The sequence below is a fragment of the Cygnus atratus genome, chromosome 8, assembly GCF_013377495.2.
Source record: "Cygnus atratus isolate AKBS03 ecotype Queensland, Australia chromosome 8, CAtr_DNAZoo_HiC_assembly, whole genome shotgun sequence".
NCBI classification, from domain to species: Eukaryota; Metazoa; Chordata; class Aves; order Anseriformes; family Anatidae; genus Cygnus; species Cygnus atratus.
In genome coordinates, this window is record NC_066369.1 from 23,249,402 (window position 1) to 23,271,619 (window position 22,218).

At 42.4% G+C, this 22,218-nt stretch overlaps 1 protein-coding gene across 4 annotated transcripts in view; it reads right to left on the minus strand.

The window, feature by feature from the left end:
• Nucleotides 1-399: 399 nt before the first annotated feature.
• PIK3R3 (phosphoinositide-3-kinase regulatory subunit 3) overlaps nt 400-22,218 on the minus strand; it is a 57,557-nt gene continuing 35,738 nt past the window's right edge. For all 4 annotated transcript variants that reach the window (XM_035537794.2, XM_035537793.2, XM_035537792.2 and 1 more), the window contains 9 exons: nt 12,167-12,278; nt 9,792-9,890; nt 8,204-8,384; nt 7,300-7,425; nt 6,385-6,527; nt 5,035-5,211; nt 4,623-4,697; nt 4,072-4,242; nt 400-2,644 (listed from right to left, as the gene is read on the minus strand). In XM_035537794.2, coding sequence (XP_035393687.1) covers nt 2,443-2,644; nt 4,072-4,242; nt 4,623-4,697; nt 5,035-5,211; nt 6,385-6,527; nt 7,300-7,425; nt 8,204-8,384; nt 9,792-9,890; nt 12,167-12,278 — 1,286 coding nt within the window. In that variant the 3' untranslated portion in view covers nt 400-2,442. The remainder of the gene's footprint in view (nt 2,645-4,071; nt 4,243-4,622; nt 4,698-5,034; nt 5,212-6,384; nt 6,528-7,299; nt 7,426-8,203; nt 8,385-9,791; nt 9,891-12,166; nt 12,279-22,218) is intronic.

Genomic DNA, 22,218 nt, shown 5'->3' on the forward strand with positions numbered 1-22,218 from the left:
AAGAGCAGGGATCAGAAATTTATGTCCCACCAGCTTCAAATGTTAACAGGGTAAGAGGAGATCCCAGAGGCACAGAAAACGGGTGCTCCTCGCGCACAGATTTTCCACAGGAATTAGGCACCTGGCTGTCACTTGTGCCTCTGAACTGCTTTCCCTCACCGGGCATTTGGGCCGAGCCCAGCACCACGGGAACGCCAGGTGCCCACGGGTGCGAAAGCGATGGCTTTACAGCTACCAGATTAGAACCGCAAATTCTCCAAGAGGTAGGGCAAGGGTCTTTAAAAAGAAAAATTTCCACGTCTACACACAACAGAGGAATCCATTCCAGATTTTCACTACAAGCAAAGGCTACCTCTGTGTTTTTTTTTTGTTTTTTTTTTTTTTTCCTTTTCTTGTGCAAGTGGGACAGAAGGGGCACACGAGCAGATGCAGGTCACTCTGACACAGCAGCTCGCACGAGCTTTCTTCTCGCTTTCCAAGCTTTGGTTAAATCTTGTGGTGTTTCGTTTCATGGAAAAGTGGCATCTACAGAGCTCCTCACCAGCAGACTGCACTCCGGCTGATCGGAAAGTGCCTGGGAAGCGTCGGGGTCATTAGTGCAAAATAAAACATCTCACGGGCACGCCAGGCACCTGGACTCCCCTCCTTGCAACGGCTATCAGTGCTCCAGGCTTGTCGTTTCCCTGCTTGCCAATTCATGACATTCAGCTAAATAATACTTCTAGTGTAAACATTAGACACCAACAAGCCTGGCATTCCTCCCCAGGCATTACAGAAAACCCACGTTTAAACAGGAAATTAGCCACAGGGTCAGAAACAGGTCTAGAACATTCTCAGATCCGCGCGACTGTCTGCTTCCTGTCCTGTACAATGGGTGCATTTCAAGGGAACCGCTTCCAGTAATGGGAACAAAAGTAACTTTCAAGGTTGCGCACTGAACAATTAATTTGCCAGTTATGCTTTGATGCCAAGCAGCTCAGTTTGCCAAACTTAGCTCTTTTTCATTTCAGAAGCTTAAGGAATGGAAATAAGCTGCTCTGTATACTTTCCAGGGAGGGGATTTATCGGATGATTGTTACACTTGACAAAGCCCAGGACTACCTGCTCCAGTATCTGACAGCAGCCCTCGCCAAAGGATGGTACCAGACACCCAGTAATCGAGGAGCACAGCGCTCTTTCCTTCCCGTTTTGCACTATGTCCAAAACAACTACAAGGGAATTGAGATTGCACTGGTGTGTAAAATCTTGCTTGGCGGCAGTGGTGTGGAAGTTCAGAGTCTAGCTTGCAAAGAACAAATCAGAGGAGATCTATAATTAGCTCACACACTTCTATACAGCCAGAAGTGGCTACTCCTCAGGAAATAATTTGGTACAGTAAGCCATCCAGAAGCATTAGATTGCACCTACCTCTTTTATATCAAAATCAAGCATTATGAGAGTCTGTCCTTGTTCAGCAAGAGAACAGCAACACGTGAGTGCAAGCTTCGTTCTAGTTTACATTCTGAAGCATCTTTAAAAACTGGAAACAGAATCCCAAGCTGAGGAACGGGAGGAAGGGGGGGGAGGAGGAAAAGAGGAGAGTGAGCAGTTACATCAGATCAGACGAATTTAGTGTTTTGAAGCCACACAATGTTTTAGCTTTTCCTTTTATTTGTTTCAAGTTTTGGTGTAGAAAGTATGTGCGGATGCTAACGCAACCTTCCCCGTAAGTGCTCAATCTAGCAACAAACAAAGTTTTGGTGTGTTCAATTTGGTTATAAACGTTTCCTTTAAGTGAAGACCTGTAGTGCCATTGAAACCAAAACTTTGTCACTGTTGGCAAAAAAATAAAGCGACTTTTCTTTACAAGCATTTTTCCATTTAAATAAAAACCTGAAGCTTTCCTGTAATTCCTTTGGTCTTCTCTCACCAAATTCCACGCTACCTCAAGACAAGCCCTCTTTTGGAAGTTCGGCTGAATCGCAGTGAAGCTGCTAAAATTAACAGAGAAGAATTGCTGTGGTAGAGTTTCCCCCCTAGTTTCTCGGGAGTTTAAGACTGAAAGACGTTACTGATGCCTCGAGCAGAGGCTTCGAATCGCCTCTGCTAGAACAAGAGAAAACAAAATCCAATTAGAAGTTCCACTGAAGGTGCCTGGCAAAAAATTATCTCCAGAAAACAATGTTTTGCTTCCAGTATTTTTGTATGCATTTTGTTGAGTTTATTCCCCTCATAAGGAAACACAAGTATCAGTGTAAAAGCACAGCTGAGCTTTTAAGGTAGCACCAGGACACCTACACCCAAGTTGTCGTCTTGTTGCTGCTAGGCCTCTTTTTGATTCACATTCACAGAATCACTTCTTGTGCAAAACAAGCAGTCTAAGGAGAAAGAATGCCCTCCAAGTTCTAATAAAAATCGTAGAAAAGAATCCAAGATAGCCAACACTTTCCTCCTCCCCAAAATTTATCTGCAAAGAGAGGGGGGCATCTGTGCGTAGACAGGGTAGGCAAGCCTGACATTTAGGGAATCGTTGTGTTGGACGAGGGACGTCTGCTGGTAATGAAGAACCAAATCCTTAAGCGTGCTGTACAGGTTATATGGTTCTGCAAACCCGTAACCTCTTGGAGTGCTGTAGATCACACAGTGTTTCACTTCTCCATCAGCTCTGCAAGGAAAGAAAACAGGGGAGTTTGACATCAAAGAGCAAACCCAAAGTGACAGTCTATTAACAATTAACTAATGCAGCAACCCTGCCAGTCACTAAATTACATAATGGAGGACCCAGTAGATGCGAGCGGAGGAGATTAACAGTCTGCGAAGAAACAGTGCTTCAGGGCATGTGATTAAACACTCTTGCATAATAATCCACACAAGGAGGCTCTTCTATCCCAGCAGTACAATTCCCTGCTGCATTGTTCTCCAAACGTTTCTTGGAAAAAAAGTCAAGAGCTTAACCATGAAGATAAGCACCTGAAGACAGCAACAGACTTTGTGCTCAGCTTCTTTGGAAGCCTTTCCACTAAGCGCAGAAGCCAAAACCCACACGTCCTTAGGATCTACAGAGTATTTCGTGAAATACGGCACTAACCTTCAGTGTTCATTTTCTAATGTTGAGCATGGCATGGGTTCAAGCTGGTTCATTATCTGAAGTCATAGCGACTGAGTCCCTAACTTGGCAAAGCATTTACTGGAACACAGTATTTCCAAAGCTGCTAGAATAACTTATCTGCCAAAAAGATCAAGTATTATGTAATCCCTGTACTGGAGCCTTTTACAATCCAAGTCACATGTAGGAACAGGTTACGTTATGCCATCCCGTTGCTATCTTGTAGTATGACACCGACCAGGTGAAAGTGCCTGATGAACCTGTCACTTCAGTGACTGTGACAAACAGGTATCCTGAACCCAGCAGGTACCACAGTCTTCAGTTACCTTGAGGTGACAAACCTTCACATATTCCTTTCCCAGACTTGCTTTCAGATGCAATTAACCTCATGTGAAATAAATCAGTGAAAGCCATTTTGCAGTCAAGAACAGGCTTGAAGGATTTTTAGATAATGGAATCAGAGTATTTCTGACCTCCATTACACCAGCATAAAACAAAGCGAAACGCAAGAAATCAATGCAAGGCTGTGTGAATGTCAAAAACTACTGCTCACGAATTATGTCTCCTCTGAAGCATCATTGTTATCTTAAACACAGAAAACACCTGGAGTTTGGCATGTCTATAAATGAGAACAGAAGACGTTACAGCTTACAGACCCTTTTTAATTCTTCCCATGTGCTCCTTGGCAGGGAAGAACATGGGAGAATTTGGCCTTAATTTGTTTGTGACTGTAAAGCTTCAAGTGAGGATACTTCAGAATTTCGTACTGGTAATTGTGGTCTCCAAAGAGACTGCTCGGACTACAGGTACTGCACTTTCACGGCAGATTTCTGCAGCCAAGTTTCTACTATGCTAGACATCCTGCAAACAAGCCACACATTTCAATGGTAGGGCTAGAATAAGCCTTGCTTTTGTTCTCTGGAATAAAGAGCTGTGGTAGAGATTTGTGAATTAAACAGTTTTAACAAAAGGGAAAATAGACTTACACCACAGAACAAGCATAACATCCTTTCTTGCTACTCTCTCGAATTAAAAATGCTCCATCAGGTTTCCCGCAGAGCAAGTCTTCTGCTTGGATGCGGTTGAGATCCCCAACAAACCAAGTTTTCTCGTCATGATGTGGCAGGTTCTCATCTTCTTCATTCACAAAGTATGTGCTGAGAGAGGGAATAATTGTTAACTTAGCCAGTGCATAGTAAAGAGTTAATAAACTGAGTGATTTATTTTTGTGGAAATCATTCAAAGGAATATAAAGCCACCCAAGCTGGGAGTCCAGGCTCCTAACAATCGTTTGGTATCTGCTGACAGCCTTTCATACTACAGGCTTCAACTCAGTACTTTATTGTTCCAACTTAGTTGTGATCCTAAACACTTCAGCAGAGCTGCTGCCTCACATGACATACAGCTCCCCTACAGAATGCCTTCCTTTGTTTGCAGTCCTTTACTGAGAAATCGGTGCTTCGTATTACCAACCTCCACAAAAGATACCATTTATTAATGGAACACTGCTCAGTGAAATCATATGTATGACACTTACTCATCAATGTTTTCATTTTTGATCCCCAGCCAGTCGTTTATTCGCTTCTGTCTCACCCCTTTGTGATTGAGCCATCTGCCAGAAGAAGAGAGCACTAGTATGTTACTTCAGAGTACGCATGGGGGTTTTCATATTGAGCAAGCTAAAGTTCAGACAAAAGATCCCACAAAGAAACAGTCTGGAGCTTAGTTTGTTCACCAGTAGCAAGAGCCACAGAAAGACCACAGATTCTCTAAGAGAACTTGTGCTTCCTTCCACACTCTTCTATGATGATCCCTTTACTGGCATAGTAAAGTACCTTAGCACTAACGGAACTTTGGATATGAAAAGAAAATTGAATTCCCACTACCCCGATGGAAACAGTCAGGTTCATCAGAGACACTGTTCAGAGGTACAGGTCAGTCTTACTTACACAAGATACTGATCTCTGATTTTGCGGAGCTGGATTAGGTCAGGCTTGATACTGTTCATTTTCTTATCAGTCTCCCTGTTGTCCAGAGCTTGCTTCTTCAAATCCTGTTCCAGACGCATTTTACTGTCATGGATCTCACCCAGCCGTGATTTTAATTTTTCATAGTTCATCATTATCCTGCAAATAAGTGTAGTGTTCGAGCGGTGAGGTCAACCCAGTCTAAAAGGGACTGAACCTTACCAGTAGCACTGCATGTAAGAGTATCACGAGCCATACTGTAACAGCACCTCCTCCCTTTGACTGCCACATCTTAACACGAACATTACTGGAAGAATGCCAGAAAAGTGCGAGACCACTTGCCAGAAGGCCTGCCACCCTTTTGCAAAGTTTGAGCTTTCAGTTTACCTTAAACTATTTCCTTCTGGCAGAGATACAGGAACAAATTATCTCAAGAAGTGTAAGCTAGAACAGATTCCTTCTTCTCCACCCTCAGGTTTACTTTTTGGTATATCAGTTATGCAATCCCTCCACAGGTATTACTGCTAGCGAGTTTTCAAATGCAGACTCCAATTATTGCTTAAGAGCTACCAGGAAGTAAAGCTGCATGTCTCCTCGTCCAAGATTAATTTGCAGGTTTCTACACTTCAGGAAAATAACATATTTCCCCTATTAATCAATCCTTAATCAGAATGAAGCACCACCGTGGCACAATACGATTGTTTCAGGTAAATGTTTTCAGCCTAAAAATCTCCCCAAGGCCACCCAACCATGATTCATAAAGCACTGTGTCTACTTAGGCATTATACTTAGCATTTCTTCAAAAGTCCAGGTACAACCTTTTTTTGCTAGTAACTTCACAGAATGGCAAATTCAAACAAGGTCCTCACTGAATTTCTTGTAGGTGATTAGTATCTACTATCAAGTAGTGGCAATTAAATATGGAGCTCCTTCAAAAGTGACTAAAACCGATTATGGACTATCAGATTTACCACATATATGTTCGTTTTAATGCTGCACAGTTTACAAGTAAAGATTTTTCTGAGTTTTATTCTGAGCATATCCAAATAGAACTGGGATAAGCAAATGAAATTATTATTTTCTAGTCTTGATCACAGTATCTTGATTAATGTGAAGATAGAGACAGAATAATCCAGAGATCTCTCACATCTCCTGTCTGCAATTTCCAAGAGAAGAGGGCTTTACTGAAGGTTCAGAAACCTTGGGGAAATGTCTCAGTGACAATACTTAGTTTACAAAGTGTTTTATACAATGCAATGCAGATGAACTTCACAGGAGTGCCAGTGTGGACACTAAGTCTTCTTCGTAAGCAAACATGACTTGAGAGCCTACCGTTCAATTTCTTTGTCATTCCCCTCTCTGCGAAATCGCTCAATGTATTCTTTGCTGTATCGCTCTTGGGAGTGGCACTGTTCCTCAAATATCTTAATAGTTTCATTAAACGCCTCAATTGCGGTCCTCTTCATCTGAATTTCCTACGTGAGGAAAGAGTCCTTCATCATTTGTTCACGAAACAGACAACACAAGACTCTTATTATGTTCCCTAAACTGACTGGGAGGATGAACCAGTCAGCCCCGAGTCAAAACGTGATTAATCAGTTTTAAATTTAGACAAATGCCTGAGCAGCATCACAGAAGTACAGGGAAGACTTGCTCCTTGCATGTCTAGTGACCCCCCCTCCAGATGATGCTCTCTGTTAGGCTGCAAGCCCCTCAGAAATATTTTAGTCATATTTTCCATCTTAGCATGCAGGAAGACTGCCAGCAAACCTCCTGATGTATGAACTATCTTATGTTACAAGAATCACTCCAAATACTGTATTCACACTTCCTTAATGCATAATATCTGGAATCTTATTTAAACTTGACTTCTCACAGAACCTGGACAAACCCTTCTAAAATTCTCACTGCAGCATGGAGCAGCTGGAAATATTCAGCAGCCAAGGAAGAAGTCTACAGTGTAAGGCTTGCAGGTGATGGCTTTCTCCATTGCTCTATCTTACGTTAGGAAGCTCAGCTCCTATTTCTACCTCACCCCACACCACAGCTCTCTGGCTATCAGCAACAAGTAACATTCACTGTGCTTCTATCAACCTTCAAACCACCTTACAAATTTCCACAATTTACAGTTTCTTCCCTGTATTTTCGGGTCTTGGATTGACTTTGCTAGCCACAGCAAGTTAAAACCATTTTCTTTATTTTTTAGGTAACAAGAAACAGACTATAGAAAGCTGAAGTGGAACTAACCTGTGATGTTCTGGTGTATTCTTCGTACAATTTGTCGTACTCTTTACTCTTTTCCTGATACTGAGCATGGTATTCTTGAAGCTTTTTACCTACTGCGTCTATGTTATCTTCTTTCACCAACTGATCCTGTACATACAAAAATCTATTAAGTCTTCAAACAAGCAGCTTTTCCTTAAGAATTTTCATTTGTCCACTTATGTGTATTTGCATTTTACAGCTATTGGAGCTTTTTTATCATCAGGTTTCTATAGAACACACAAACATCACATGTAAATCCCTTCCTCCACACACTAAGTTTCACAGTTTACAGACAGTGGGAACTGGAACTATGGGACACCAAGAACTATACCAAAATACTAGGCTAGCATTCCTGTCCACTCTTGGAGAAAGTAGGAATTGAATTGCTTGGAATCCAAAGTTAAAGATCACTTTTTTTTTCATTTTTTAAACACAGTTCTTTTTCCTTAAAGCAGGACAATATCTCAGGCTATGGAATACCACATATTCAAATATTTTTGAAAAATCTAGATGGCTATGCATAGAACAAGCAGCTGCATGTGCTCATATGTGCTTCAAGAGCAACACTGTCTAGAACAGTACCCTTTGGGTCTACAAGGGCTCAAGGGGAAAAATAAAAAACTTCTCGGAGACTCAAGTCTGCTGCATGCTTGGGTTTCACTTCTCTACTGGACTGCTTGATAAAATGAAGCGGCACCTTAAATGGAAGACCCATTAATATGAGCAAAGTGAAGTCAAATATGAAAAATTCACATTTTTCAAGTTTTCAAAAAAAGAACCTTGTATGAAAAAAAAAATCTTTACATAGAGAAAACAGAATAACATACTAGTTGCACTTTTTTTCTTGTCTGCACTAATAGTTACTTGTGTCCTGTAAAGACCTTACCTGTTGGTACCGGGACACTGGATACATCAACTTCACATCAAGCTTCGGGTTATACTGAGCAAGAGACTCATTGCGGTAGTGGTTAATCAGTTCCACAACTGAATTAAATGTCAGTGGATCAGAAAAGCCGTATTTTCCATCCCGATGATAGATCTTTATCAGTTTATTGTTGCCACCCTTCCTGTAAAGCAGTACAGTCATTTAGAGGTTTTACTGCAAACCTCCCATCCCCTTCAACACTGGGGCTGCTAACAATGACACCAGTGAAGTTCCTGGGTAAGTCTTTGAAGCTGGACAGTTTAACATGTGCACCTTTATGATGGTTCTTTATATACTAGCAGGTATTAGGCAGTTTAAGAGTCAATGCACACAGAATTATCATCAGCTATTATTTGAACGGGAGCAAAGCCCAAAGTAATTCTCCTTTTTTTTTTTTTGTGCTCACTTTGGAGTCAGCTTACAATATTTAAGACATACCTTAGCCAGACTTTTTGAAAAGAAAAGGATGCATGCCGAAGGTTGAGTAAAGGAGCCATATTGAAACCAAATCAAAATTTCCTGCAATTTGGGGTCACTAACAGTATACATCTGAGTATACAGTCATACAGTGATTAACAAGTCTTTTGAGTTATGGATGCTAATACAGGATACATGAACCTAAACAAAATCCTCTGAAGATTACAACATGGTTGTAAATTTAGGACTTTACATTATCCAGACTTATACATCCCAGCAGTTCCCACAAATACTGCTCATTTCTTCATTTTTTTCCCCAACAGATTGTTTGGACAATATTCTGTCCTTCTTGCCCTCTCAGTTTTTGTTCCCAAAGACACCTGCATTCAGCAAAATAACCAAATCACACCTTAGTATACAAGTCTTGAACGTCAAAGCAGAAGTCAGAGCAGAATTTAAACTACACACTTGGCAGGGGGTCACACTTGCTGTAAGTCAACTGAATTTCAAGGCGAGAACAAATATCTGCCATATCACAGCAACTCCCAAAGGCGTGCTGCAGTGGCTTATGTCTCGATTGTTTGCCTCTAACAGCCAGTCTTGAGAGCCTGGCAGAGGCAAGTGGCTGTACCGGCTGGGCAAGGCCCCAGCAGCTAGTCACATGAGGTCTGCTGCCTCACTGCTGTAGACGATTTTAATGAAGAAAGGAACATGGATCCCATTCAATATTTCCTAAACTTTAGATCAGAAAGCACGAGATACTCTTTTTACAAAGGCACTGTGTTCAGATCTCCAGAGCTGCATGCTGATGAGATACTCCACTCACTCCCATAAATTAAAGCCTTAGTTTATAAATACTTCATACGTTAACAGTTCTGAAACTATGAAGCTTTACTGAGGGGCTCCCTTCCCCAAGTCCTACCTACGGAGAGATCCTTACAGTACTGCTCAGTGAGAGGCAGGATTCAGTGCACAGAGCAGAACAGGCTATCAGACCTGGCTATTCATGTGCTCATTCTGTGATCACAACACCTGGGGAACATCTCAACCTGAAGGCACTGCTGTCACTGGTATAGCAACTAGCTAGTTGCTCAGGGTTTTACTGCGTGGATGACAACTAACCAGTGCTTACCGTAACGTCAGAGTGTAGTCTCCCTGCATCTTGGTCGATGCATCGCGCACCAGGAATGTTCCGTCTGGCATGTCTCGTAATTTGTCATTTACCTCTTCCCTGGGGAATGGAAAGTAAAATAGAAAGCGTTAGGGACATTATCATCTTCACCACGGGTATCGATACTGGGGCCAGTAACACCAGCATGCATAAGGAGTTCAGTCTTCAAAATATCAGGCAGTCTTTCTTCACACTCAGGTTCTCCAGTCTTCTAGGTCATCTAAAATAAGTTTGAACTTGTGTAGTTACAGTAAAAAATAGCAGCTGCAGTCAACTGCGGCTTAGGAAGGAGTCTGTTTTTAAGCAACAGTAGCAGCTGTGTCTCAGAGTTCACAACCTTTCACTGTAATCTGCTCAGGTTTTAAAGTCCACACTGGAAACAGGTGCCCTTTGAGAAACCAGTCCTGACCTCTTAAGAAATGGGCTCTAGCACCATCTCTCAAAGGTGCCCAGAGTTTAGCACAGTTCTAGTCTCAGGAGACTCATTATTGGCTTAACCTTGATCTTATTTACAGCAGTTTTAAACCACTACAACCTCGCTAGCTTCAGTGCAACTTTTACTTATTTACAGCTGAAACAAAAGGAATACTCAGCCCAGAGCTTTACGCTAAATCGAGAAACTTGTTAGTGAAAGCGAGTGCCTATAAGCACTAAGAAAATGCTTTCAGTTGAAGAGTTAAGTGTCTTGACAGGTTTGAACATTTCACCCAGATTACATATCACACTTTGTAACAGCTCCCTCACAGGTTCTTAAGAGCACTAAGCACTTTTTAATACAATCATTTGGAAACTAGAGTTTATCAGGTAGCCTCAACACTATCTAAGTGAGGTAGGAAGTCTATTTGAATTTTACAAAGAAAAACCAACAGTGGCTTTTTTGTTCAAATACTAAGGAACAAAAGTATTCTTACCAAGCAGCCTCAGTTTTGATTTGGCTACCTGAAGAAAACCACTCTGTTAGTAAGCCTGGCTCCTGCTAAGTGTCGTGTGCGTATCGGCTTACTTCTCGCAGAACGTTTTACAGATTAGGCCTGACTCTTTGAATAGATAAATACAGTCTAAGGGCTTGGGGCTTATACCTCCAACCTGTATCCTGAAGCTCAGAACATAATTTTCAAGGCAGTACTGGACTGAAGAACGTGGTTCCTGACCTGACAGCCCAATGCAGTCCGTACCTGGTGGCTGCCAAATTAAGGCTATGAACAATACCAGCTTTATGCGTGTGTGTATCCCATTTTAATCCAATATAGCCACTCCAAATGATTTGTGCTGCCTTAGCTCCTGCCATCACGTGCACTGGTAAACAAGGAACAAATCCAGAGTCAATGAACTACCAGCATTGAGGTGTTGTAAACAAACCCTGCCAAGTGGGTTTTGTGATCAGGTTTCGCCACTCTGCTTTGATTTCATCTTAACAGAAAAATATCATTGCTCAGGCCCTTCAAAAACAAGATCTATGCAGGTTTGCTTTATAGAGATAAGGGTGGTACAATAAAGATATGAAAACTTTATTTCCCTTCTCAGAACCTCATTGAACTACTGCGGCAAATAGGCTGTTCTTGCCTTTATCTGACAGCGTTTCAAAGTATTATGTGCACAAGTTGGAGCAATTTCTGATCACAATCCCAGCTTGCTCATGTCTTCTCTTACTGTCCCAAATCCTAGACTTTTCAGAAGCGTCTTAAGAGGGAAAGAGTTGACTGAACACTGCAGTTCTCTTACACAATTAATTACATAAAAACCTGCACTTCATTTTCTGAACCTAACCCATGCCATCTATGTTCTCGAGCACACAGAAAGGTGTTTCCTTAAGGGGCAAAACCTAATTTATTTGGTACGTGTCTGTACCATCTGTACAGATAGCTGGTGACAGCACTTTTAAGAGCTATTTTTATACTACCATGTAATAGAAATTAATACAGATGCAATTTTAACCAAATGTTCAAGAAACCAAAAATAAAAATGCTCGCCTTTTTATCCTGAACAAGCCTCCTACTGAAAGTTTGCTGAACTACATGCACCCCAGCACCACAGGCTTAGAAAACCTTATTAGCTAGCACACTCTGAAGTACTTTTTTCTTTTTTAAAGAGTTTGTGTATCTGGAGAAAGTTAAAAACCCCAAATAACTGTCACCAGGACTGACAAAATCCGTACCAGAACAACAGTAACTTAAACACAAGTCTTGAGTCCAGCTGAATGCTCTAGCGTTTAGGTGCTTTGCCAAGCATAGACCTGAAGCACTTCCATCCTGCAAAATGCTGTCTAAAATAGGCACGTTCTTTTTCTCCTGATGTCTAACAGGCTCATTCTATTTTTAGTAATAAATATTGCTTACCTTGAGATGTCCCCCCAGTACCACTCTGCTTCCTGCAGAGAGAAACTGGAATTGTCCTTTATTCCATTTGTATTGACCGGAGTCATCGGTTTGGGGGGCTTTGGAGGAAGAGCTGAAAATGAAGAACAGATTAAAGAAAGGTAAGCAGGGGGAAACAATCACTACAATGTTAGGAAACATGACAGTGAAAAAGTGACACAAAATATGCATCTTGAACTTGTAATTCTTAATTTTTAAGGAATTTTGAAGTCAGCTGCTGCACTGTGATCCTAGATTTCCCAGTACTCAAACCAAACGTGCTTGAGGAATAAGGGGAAGGCGTAAGGGGAAGCATGAGTTTTTGTGAAAAGGAAGACTGGCTCAGGCATAACTACAAGTGCTATCCCTGCCTAAACCTCCAAAACCAAGTTACAAAGGCGTATTGTGTTTGACAGCCATAGCCTGCAGGGCACGGTGCACAGCTATGGAAAAGCTGCAGTTGCTAAGGCATCACAAATCCTTATGGCAACCCAGAAGAGCAAACAGGTGAGCTCTCCATCAGGGGGCAAAAAGCTGCTGGCGAAAGAAGTGGTGGCTGGGCAGCAGCACATCCATCTCAGGCCCGAGGTTCGCATTCCCTGCTGGATTTGTTCAGGCTCCTTGTTAGGAACAGAAGCTGTGACTCTCTGAATAGGTACTTATGGGAAAAGGGACATCAGCGCATTATTAGTGGCAGCACCTCTTTACACAATGGAAATGTTTGCCACAGGAAAGAGGGTGCTACAAACCCCCCAGTGTAGGCCCAGTGCATACCTGACTGGAATTCCCCTATTTGAGATCCGTGCAAACAAGCTTTTACTTTTGTTCTGAAAATACGTTACACAACGTAAGGGCATAAAACCCACTAAAGCTCTTTCTACCTGGTCAATTTTCGCAGCTATGCAAACAACTTTATCATGATCCTAAGTCCTACACCAGGATTATTTCATCAACCAGAGGGACGCTGATGTATCGGCAGAGATGTGTCTGTCAGCAGAAAATGCATTACGTTATTTTCTTCAGGGAAGGTATCTCGAGTGCCCTCCTCTGCTCTGCAGAGGCTGAGGTTCTCTTCCCAATGCTACCGCTGAAACCAAGCGTTTTTGAGGCATTTCAGGAGACAAGTGGGGTGTTTTGCAGGGACAGGTAGCATCTGAATTCAGAGAAGGCAAGCAGCTACACACAGAGATTTGCCAACATGTTCCAAGTGAGATGCTGAACATCTGCGCTCCCAGCTCCGCAGCCCAGCCACCAGACTACACGAGCACCAGAGAGCAGGGCCGATGTGCGCCGACAACAGCCACCTTTCAGGTGCACGCAATCCCGGCGTACAAGCAGAAACACAAATAAAACGAGCAGAAAGAAGAGTTTCATCTCCAGCCCCAGCGCAGAGCGGCTTAGCACCGAGAGGTGTGCTGCTTGGCACCAGCCATCTGCTCACCTCCCGGCCACACCTCCCACATTAAAGAAGAGAAAACACCGCTTCAACTGCAGTTCCAAATAGCATTTCATCTTGAATATCCAACACAGTAACTTCACTGTTCTCAGACAAACCAGTAGATACTTTAATCGAGCCAATCTAAACTAAATCTGAACCTTGACCCAGACATTTGCACCCTGGGGCTGCTGACCAAACACCTGATTCAGATAGCAGCATTCATGCTGCGGTATGGGGCATTAAAGCCCAGCATACAGGTTCCTTTTATGGGGCGAGCTGGGAACTTTCAGGTGTGCACATATCTAGTGAGGCAATAACTGGGCTTGTTATAAAAGGAAGGTGAAAACCTTCGGATTCAGTGAAGTCGCTTCCTGGTCGGGAGGCTTCATTTACTCCCAGCTCAACTACTGCAGTTGTTTGTGCAGCACTGAAGTACTTGTATAAAGTGCCATTGAGAGCAGGAGACAGGTCCAACCCTACTTTGCTTGAAGCTCTCAGCCTATACATGCAATTTTACTTACGGTGCCCTGTATTGTTCCATTTTCCCCACTCAAAGCTCCTGAATCAAAAGGGTCTTCAAGTCCTCCCTCCTCTCCACCTCGCTTTTGGGGTTTGCCTCTCTAAGCAAGCAGTAAGACAAGCAGTCGTTCTGAGTCTCATCAGTATCTGCACATGGTCATAAATCTGAGTTTAAAAACCTTCAGATTTTTATTTACTACAGAATCTTTTGTAGATTCTGAATCATCAGCAAGTGCATGAAAATTTATGTGAAAGAAACATACAACAGCGTAGAGACTTCTTAAAAAATGATACCAGCACAAGCAACGATTTCACTGGGTCTTGCAAATTAAGGCTTGGACCAAAAATCTCAAGGTATTTTACTGTGTAAGAGCCTGTTTTACGCTGGTAATAGGAGCTTTCCAGAAGAGGCTTTCAAGTATTCTTTAAGGTACTTGAATACTTCTCTAGCCCTTCTTGTAAGATTAAGTCTTGCTCCTTTATACACTGTGGAATTACTTAGCAGCTTTGTTAGGGCTCACTCCGAAGCACTGGGCACAGAAATGCAAACTAACAAGGACCAGAAAGGTAAGGAACAAGCGCTTGGTGTATGGACACAGAGCACTAGACATTTCAGCAAGTGTCCTTACTACAGGCGGGTCTTCTTTTCCTTAATAGGTGGGTATCAGTTCTCGATGTCACAGTTGCCTGTAGAACCGTATTCTGCAGAGGAAACTGGAAGGAAATTCTTCAGGGAGAAGAACAAGGCTTGGACCAGTTCCTGTAAAACCTGACTCATGGAAGCCAGTCTCCTTTTCACAATAGACTTTTAAAAAATGCCTTTAATAGCTTGCACATTTTAAAAATACAAAAGGTGGATACTCAGTTTCCAGAGAGCCACAGATATCATTCTTTACTTTCAATACTTTGAGCTCTTAGAATAGCAATAGGTTTTTTTCCTCTCCCTGCTACAGAAGCAGGCCCTTTATTGCTTTGCCCAATAAGCTAACGTGCCCATCCATTTCAGTGTTTCTGACACGTGCACATCCCTGCTAGGAGAAATTTCAACATGTTTCTATGAGAAATGATGAAGAGCCTTAAAGACTCTCCATATTTTGATTTAAATTTAAAAAATGCAGTTTGATGTACTTTGCTTGATGAACATTAGAGAGCTAAAATCCTACAATAAAGAAGGCTGGCCTGAAGTCAACAGAAATGCTTCTGAGAGCAGCCATGTTTCTTTCCACGTCGCGGGTCCAACTGTGATCTACTCACAGGCACAATCTCAACACATCTCCAAACGAGCCATGATTAGAGCCAGCTATCCTGGTGATTCTCCTTTTTCTTGGGAGAGAACGTTGACCTGAAGTGATTAACAGCACAATGGGCCTATTTGTTCTATTAAAGAACTGACTGTAAGCACCAGAAACACAAACATCCCGCCCTCAACGATGTCTTCAGGACTACTTTACCACAGGGACCTTCCCAAAACCCAAAAGGCAACAGCCACAGGGACACCTGCAGCGCCGCAGGGCAATCCCAAGGGCTGGTGCGTGCGCAGCCATGACAGGGCCTCTCATGTGTAAGCCACCACCTCTTGTCTTTCTTTCTTTAGCAGCCCGAGCCCCTCTCTCCAGCTTCCCCAAGCAGCCTAGCTCGAGCTAAATCCCAATCCCAGATCAGTGTGACTGAAAAGGGGGAAACAAGCAAGCTGATGGCTGGATGGAGGCAGGGCCCGCCATCACCTGATGCTGTCAGGCCCAGATGGCCGCCGGGCCCGCTCCTCAGGTAGCTTCAGCCCAGTGGGTCCTCGGGGAGACAGGCCGATTGACTGGCCTTTGGCCAGGGAATGTTTTTCATGTTTTATTGGCTGCATAGAATTGCTTTCTTTAAAAAAAGCTACTCAAGGTCTAGCAGACATGATTCCCTGAAGTTCAAGCCACCTCCAACACCGAGACAACAAAGGGAGCTGGCAAGTGTCTGAAGTTTAGCACTGGTGTATTTTTATTTTTTAAATTAAGGTCTTTTGTAGAAAACAACAGGCTACACCAATCCCGAATTTAACTTCAGTGAAGTACACTGTGACTTCCACGAGATACGTACTTTTCCCATTTAGGCTTTTAATCAAAAACTTCACAAGTGTGCATGATTTAAGAGCCACTGAGCCCTATGTGTGAGTTTTCAATGGCACTAATTCAGGAGGAATGAAAAACAAGAATGCCTTGGGTCTCCAAGTGCTACGTCCCAAATACCAGCAAGTCAACCAGTATTTGTGTATAAGATAAACCTGCCAGTTAATTAAACTCTCATCTGCAGTTTTAAGACAGATGCCACTTAGTCTAAGAATGTCTCCATAACTTAACTCTTTTCTTCTAGTATTTTCCAAGGGCTGCAGGCCAGATAAGTAAAAGCACAGCAGGTTTAAATGCAGGATAAACTCCATCTTAGTGTTACAAATAACCACAACCATCAAACGCTGTGATATAGTCAATTTTAAGTCACTCAGCATTTCCACGAGATTGTTTAGTAACCTTCTTGCTGAAGTGTTCAATCTACTCTCCCTACACATTGTGACAAGCAGGTAACAGATCAGAGGATTTTTAAGACAGTTACCCAGTTTCAGAAAGGCTGACATACAGTAAATACCCTACAGACCGTAATATAAAGCTCTGGAAAGTGTCATTACTATGGAAACGTGCAAGTAATCCATGGTTAGACCAGCTAACATTTTAATGACATACTCCTCAAGGACAAAGATTTCCCTTTGGAGGTATAGATGAGGACTTGGGAGTGAAATGAAGGCCAGCTTTTTAACGTATTTATTATTTTTTAAGTAAAAATCCCCCCAATCTTTAACCTTTCTCTTTAGTCTTACTCAATTTCTCAGACACTTTTAAGGCAAAGGCTCAAAATCTTTCTCTCCCTCAGCAGTCCTGTACTCGCCACTGTTACACAAGGTCCCCTCAAGACAGTTACAACTCGAGAATAAAAGCATACGCTGAACAAAGGTGCTTTTTGCACTTCAGTGAAATTGTGTACTCTGAGCGCAATCAAGAGTAGGGCACTGGGCTTTTGTTGAGATTTCCAGCTGACAAAGAGGAGGACCACGCGCACCTGCTGACAGCAGCTCAGCCTCCACCGCTGACAGGTACCTTATCTCAGCAGCTGCACATCCCCGCTTGTCAGTTCTCCTGCCAAGACCCCTTTTTTCCAAGCCCAGTGTCCTTCCAAGCTGCCCTTCCCCAAAGGGCAGCTAACACGCACTGGAAACTCCTCAAGGGACGGAGAAGGCAGCTACTTGATCACATTACTGCTGGCCACAGAACCTCATACATGCTCGCATTTTTTGCTCTACTCCCCCAAAATAGGCAAGACGCCAGAGACTAAAACACATTCAGAGAACTGAAGTCTTTCAATATCTCATTACAGAAAACAGCAGACAAGTTGGCAGAAAGCCAGGCAGGTTTCCAACAAAAACACTCCCATTATAGCTTTGCTTGTGTTTCTATGAACTTTCATAAAAACCAACACCTTTAAGAAATATTTCAGTTTTGATTAGTTGGCTTTTTTGATAAAGATCTGTTTTGTTTGAAAACTCCCCAGCTATCCAGTTCTCTCCCACACCTCCCAACCACAGTTTCTCCTCCTACAGCCTGCCAAACTTCTGGTGCGCTTGGTTCTTTGTGAGGATCCGCAGCTACTGCACAGGTTAAAGATTACCCGGTACGGGACACCTGCAGAATGGCAAACAACAAGGGGGTGTGAAGGAAAGGAGGCTGGCTCAAATTCAGTATTCTCTCTTGGCATTTTATAAGCAACTATCATTACTCACATGGAAGAAATGGAGGATGCTCATTGTCAGATAAATGACTTTAGGATCTTTGGCTTCTCTATTATAAAGTAACACAGCATTTCCTTTTCATTCCACCTTTTGCATGAAGTTGCAATGCCAAAAAAGCCCCAACTTCCCAATTATTTTCACTGCTCAATGAAAAAATGGATTACTTTTCAACCCAAGCCATTGCATAACAGCTGCAAAGCTCCAGCAGTGTCATGAGTTCCATAACCAACAGGGTTGAGATGACTGTCCCAACGTCAACATAAGGAGGATAAAAAGGACAAGCCTTCTTTAACTTAGCGAGCATGATTAGCACATTATCAATAGCTGGATACCAAATCAATAATAACACTTTGGAAGTTTTGCCATGTTTCAGTCACTTGGAAGGATTGTTGCTACCCAGCATCACATGTTTGGCTCACTTCTGAAAGGAGTAGTGTCACCTGCTAACCATTAAGGGTCTCTTTGGAGTTACTAACTCCTTGGGTCAGTCAGTGGCAAACATTTTATTGTCCACGAAAATCTGAAAGTTTGATAGAAACAACTGTACTTTATAGTATCCAATGTCAGATCTAGAAGACTACAGTAGGAAAGTAGATAGAAAATGAAGAAGCAAGTAAATCCTCCTCATTGCTTCTTAACTAAAGCAGTTCCTCATCTGTCTTCACAGATGAAACACCACAGCATGTTTTCTATCTCTCCACAGGTAGGACCTTCAAATAACTATTAAAATACTCTTTGGTCACTCCATAGAGATAGATTTTGGATAAGAGTAAGGAAAGCACAGCATTTTTGCATAAGCATACACCTACAGGGACAGAGAACAAAGAACTAGCCTTTCGTGGTGGACGATGGACAATGAGGTCGCCCTATATTGACACACTACAGCTAGGAGGCCTACCAAAGCCCAAAGAAAACGTCATTTCACATGAAAGTGAAGCCTGGGGCTGTTATGCCCAGCTACTTCAAAGACCAACCATCTATCCAGATGGCAGGTCCAAGGGGAGAAATTGGTCCTCATTGGAGAACGGAAATAATTTGGTGCTAGCGAGAAGTTAGCTGCACATGAGCCTCCTTAAAATAATAATAATACAGCTGTAAATACATGTGACTCTTGCTGCTCTAAGCAGCATTTTTTTTTTCACTTTACCACTAGCTTAGATCTTTGACAGCAATATGTAAAAATGTTTCTCATACAGTACCTGTCCTTGCCATCTGTCAAACTATTTTCTATAGTTACCAAAACAGAGAGATTTCAACACCATTATCATTTTTTTTCCAAGAATGTTGTTCCCAAAGAAACTTGCATTGAGGCAGAAGTCCCAGCCCATGGAGTCCTGTGCAGTGCCCTCAGCAGAAGCTGCGACTCAGAGAAGGCACGAAGCTGCCATCCCTACCCAGCAGAGCTCAGATCTCACAGTCACTGCTCGCGCTGAGATCTCAAGGACTAGCAGAAGAAATGGATTCAACCTCCTCATACAAGTACACCATGATCTTCAAAATATTTTAATGAAATAGCAGTCTGACTTCTTTCCTTCTCCCCAAACTGATCAGTGAGACTGTACCGTACCCTTCTAAACAGAAGGGTTTAAGCATTCGTCTCATTGATTCGAGCTTCCTTAAATCCTTCAAGAGACTACTGAGAAGACAGGAGATGAATCAGTAAAGATGACACAAAATGCAGCCTACTAATTTGACACTTGGGAGTAGTTCCCCAGAGGGCCAACAATCTAGATTCCTCTAACATCCACGAGATGATGCAGCACGAGTACTGACAACCTTGGAAATTTAATTCCTGCTGTAATAGACAACAGAATTTACATACACTGTACGTCAATGAACTTCTCGTCATCTCACCTTTAAAATATTTTCCTGGGGCAGGATGGAGTGCAAGCCTTACTGCCCACACTTAAGGCCTGTGTTTCTTTGTTATACCAATTTTCTCCAGAGCAGTGGCTTTTTTTAATATATTTTTTTAGGGGATGGATGAAAGGAAGGAAAAAAAATCCTCCAATAGTAAAGACGATCGGATGTAACATTGGATTTTAGGGACTACAGAGGCTAAAACTTAAGATAAGGTTAGGGAAAGAAAAAAAAAAGGAAAAAAAATGGCTCCTGTGGATTTTTCCTTTCATGGGGAAGATGTGGAAAGTAACAGAGAGCGAGTGGTAGCTAGCAGGAGGAAACAGGAAGTTTATGCTTTGAAGGAGAAACCTGACCTGAAGTACAAGAGCCCCAAAGTGATGCCAACCCAAAGCTGAAGTTACTCTGTAGTGAAAGAACAAACAGACGAAGGGAATACAGATTGATGTTTTTGATTTGTCCAAACCCACAAATTTTTGTGCTGAGAAACATGGCATTTTTCAAGCCTTTCCTAAATAACCATGTATCAGCTAGAGAGGTATCTGATTTTAGAAGCAATAACACACATATGAACTATCATTAAAATAACATTTTTCCAGTTCTTGAAAACCGGGCGAACGCTGGAAGCAGTCACAGGTTGAAGTATTTGAAGTATTTCGTCTCCTCTTTCAAAAAGAGCGCTGGATGGAAGGTAGCCAGCTCGAGTGTGCTGCTGGACTCAAAGCCAGAGAAGAACCGGGATCCTGATCAGCCACAGAAAAGCTTTGGAGCACACAGGGCTTTGGCATCAGGAGTCACCAGGCAGCTGGTGGATGTCCAGCAGGGCAGCTGGGGTCCTCTTGGAAAGGGCTACAACAGGAATCGCTTGGTCGTTGCTTCTTTTGAACGGTATGAATTTTTCTGAAACTCCCCGTATGCAGCCACTTCTCTGCAAAAGTGCACTGGAGGAACTTAAAACACTGGAATATATTCACTAGAGCACTGCAAAACCTTTGTCTACTGAGCAGAGGGCACAGCAAAAATGAAGGACAATTAGAACAGTCTCTTTAGAAGAGGTAACATCCGCTCACATTGTTTGGGGACCTGGCACCGGCTCCTATGCTGTAGTTTAGATTATGTGGAGAAAAGAGTTCTTGCTTACTTAGCTATTGTGCAGATTTTAACCTGTCAGAAGAAATGAGATAAAAAGCAGAAGAAAAAAGAAAATCTGACTCATTTCCATAGGGGCATTTAGAACACAAGCAGAGCCTGCTCTTTAAGCATTACTCAGCAACCTACTTTACAAAAATGAGTTTCCAAAAAATCCAGCTAGGGCACACCAATTGCTTTAGTGGACCCCGAGTAGTAGGGCAACCTGTTTCAACACAGAAACAGTCTTTTTGACAATAATAAAACCTACCCTTTAAAATTTAGGGGGAAATGCTGATAAAAGTTTTCTTTATGCTGCTGTTTCCAGCGCTCTCCTGCTCTCTGCCCAAAAAGTGACTCACTAAACAATCAGCGTGCGATGATGTAAGGCACCCAACTGCTTTCAGTAATGGGCGCAGATGTGTACAACCAACTATGCCGCTCAGTTTTCCCAAGCTGTAGAGCAAAGATAAGCCTGAATAGCTTCATTCTGGAATAAGATATCACGCAGGCAATGGGAAGACGGAATTCAACTCTGCTGCTTGGGAAAATGATATTCCCCAAAGGAAACTCCAAGAAGGGCCTTCTCCTTTTAACAGGTGAGGTAGAAGGAAGCACCACGGTGATTAACTCCTGTCAGGCTTCGTAATGAGATACAGAATTGTTCAGAACAATGCAGAAATAACATTTGCTGGGACTAGAGCAGGTTTTGCTTTCAAACAAGTGGTGAAAAGCTTGGTTTCTTCTCAGAACATTCTTCCACTTTTTAGTTTGCGTAAATCTACGACTTTCCAGAAGACGCAGTCAAACAACCCCCTTCAGTAACCTTCCCCTCTCCAACCATTTCTGTATCATCTGAAAGCCTACTGGTAAACGAAATGTCAGCCTTTACAGGCAGGCTCTCTCCCATCTCAAGCAAGGAATCATTTCACTTTATTATATTAATGATGTTATTTTTTTGCGTTCATGTCTTTAATTGAAAGCTGATGAGTGATATTCTTTAACAGTTAGAGCCATCAAAATGAAAACCAAAGACAAAGAATGGAAAAGCAAGCCTGAAAATGCAATCAGAAATTAAAAATTCTTACAGCAGTCATTAAATGAAAGGGCCAGTAGAGAAATTTAGGTATAACTAAAATGGGATCTGTACATTTCATGTCACTTTCCCTACAGGAGCTGAGATTCTCTTTCAAACCATTTTCCAGGACCTCCAGAATGTAAGTGACTGAACTTCATTTATTCCTTCTGCTACCCCAAAACAGTCGCCAC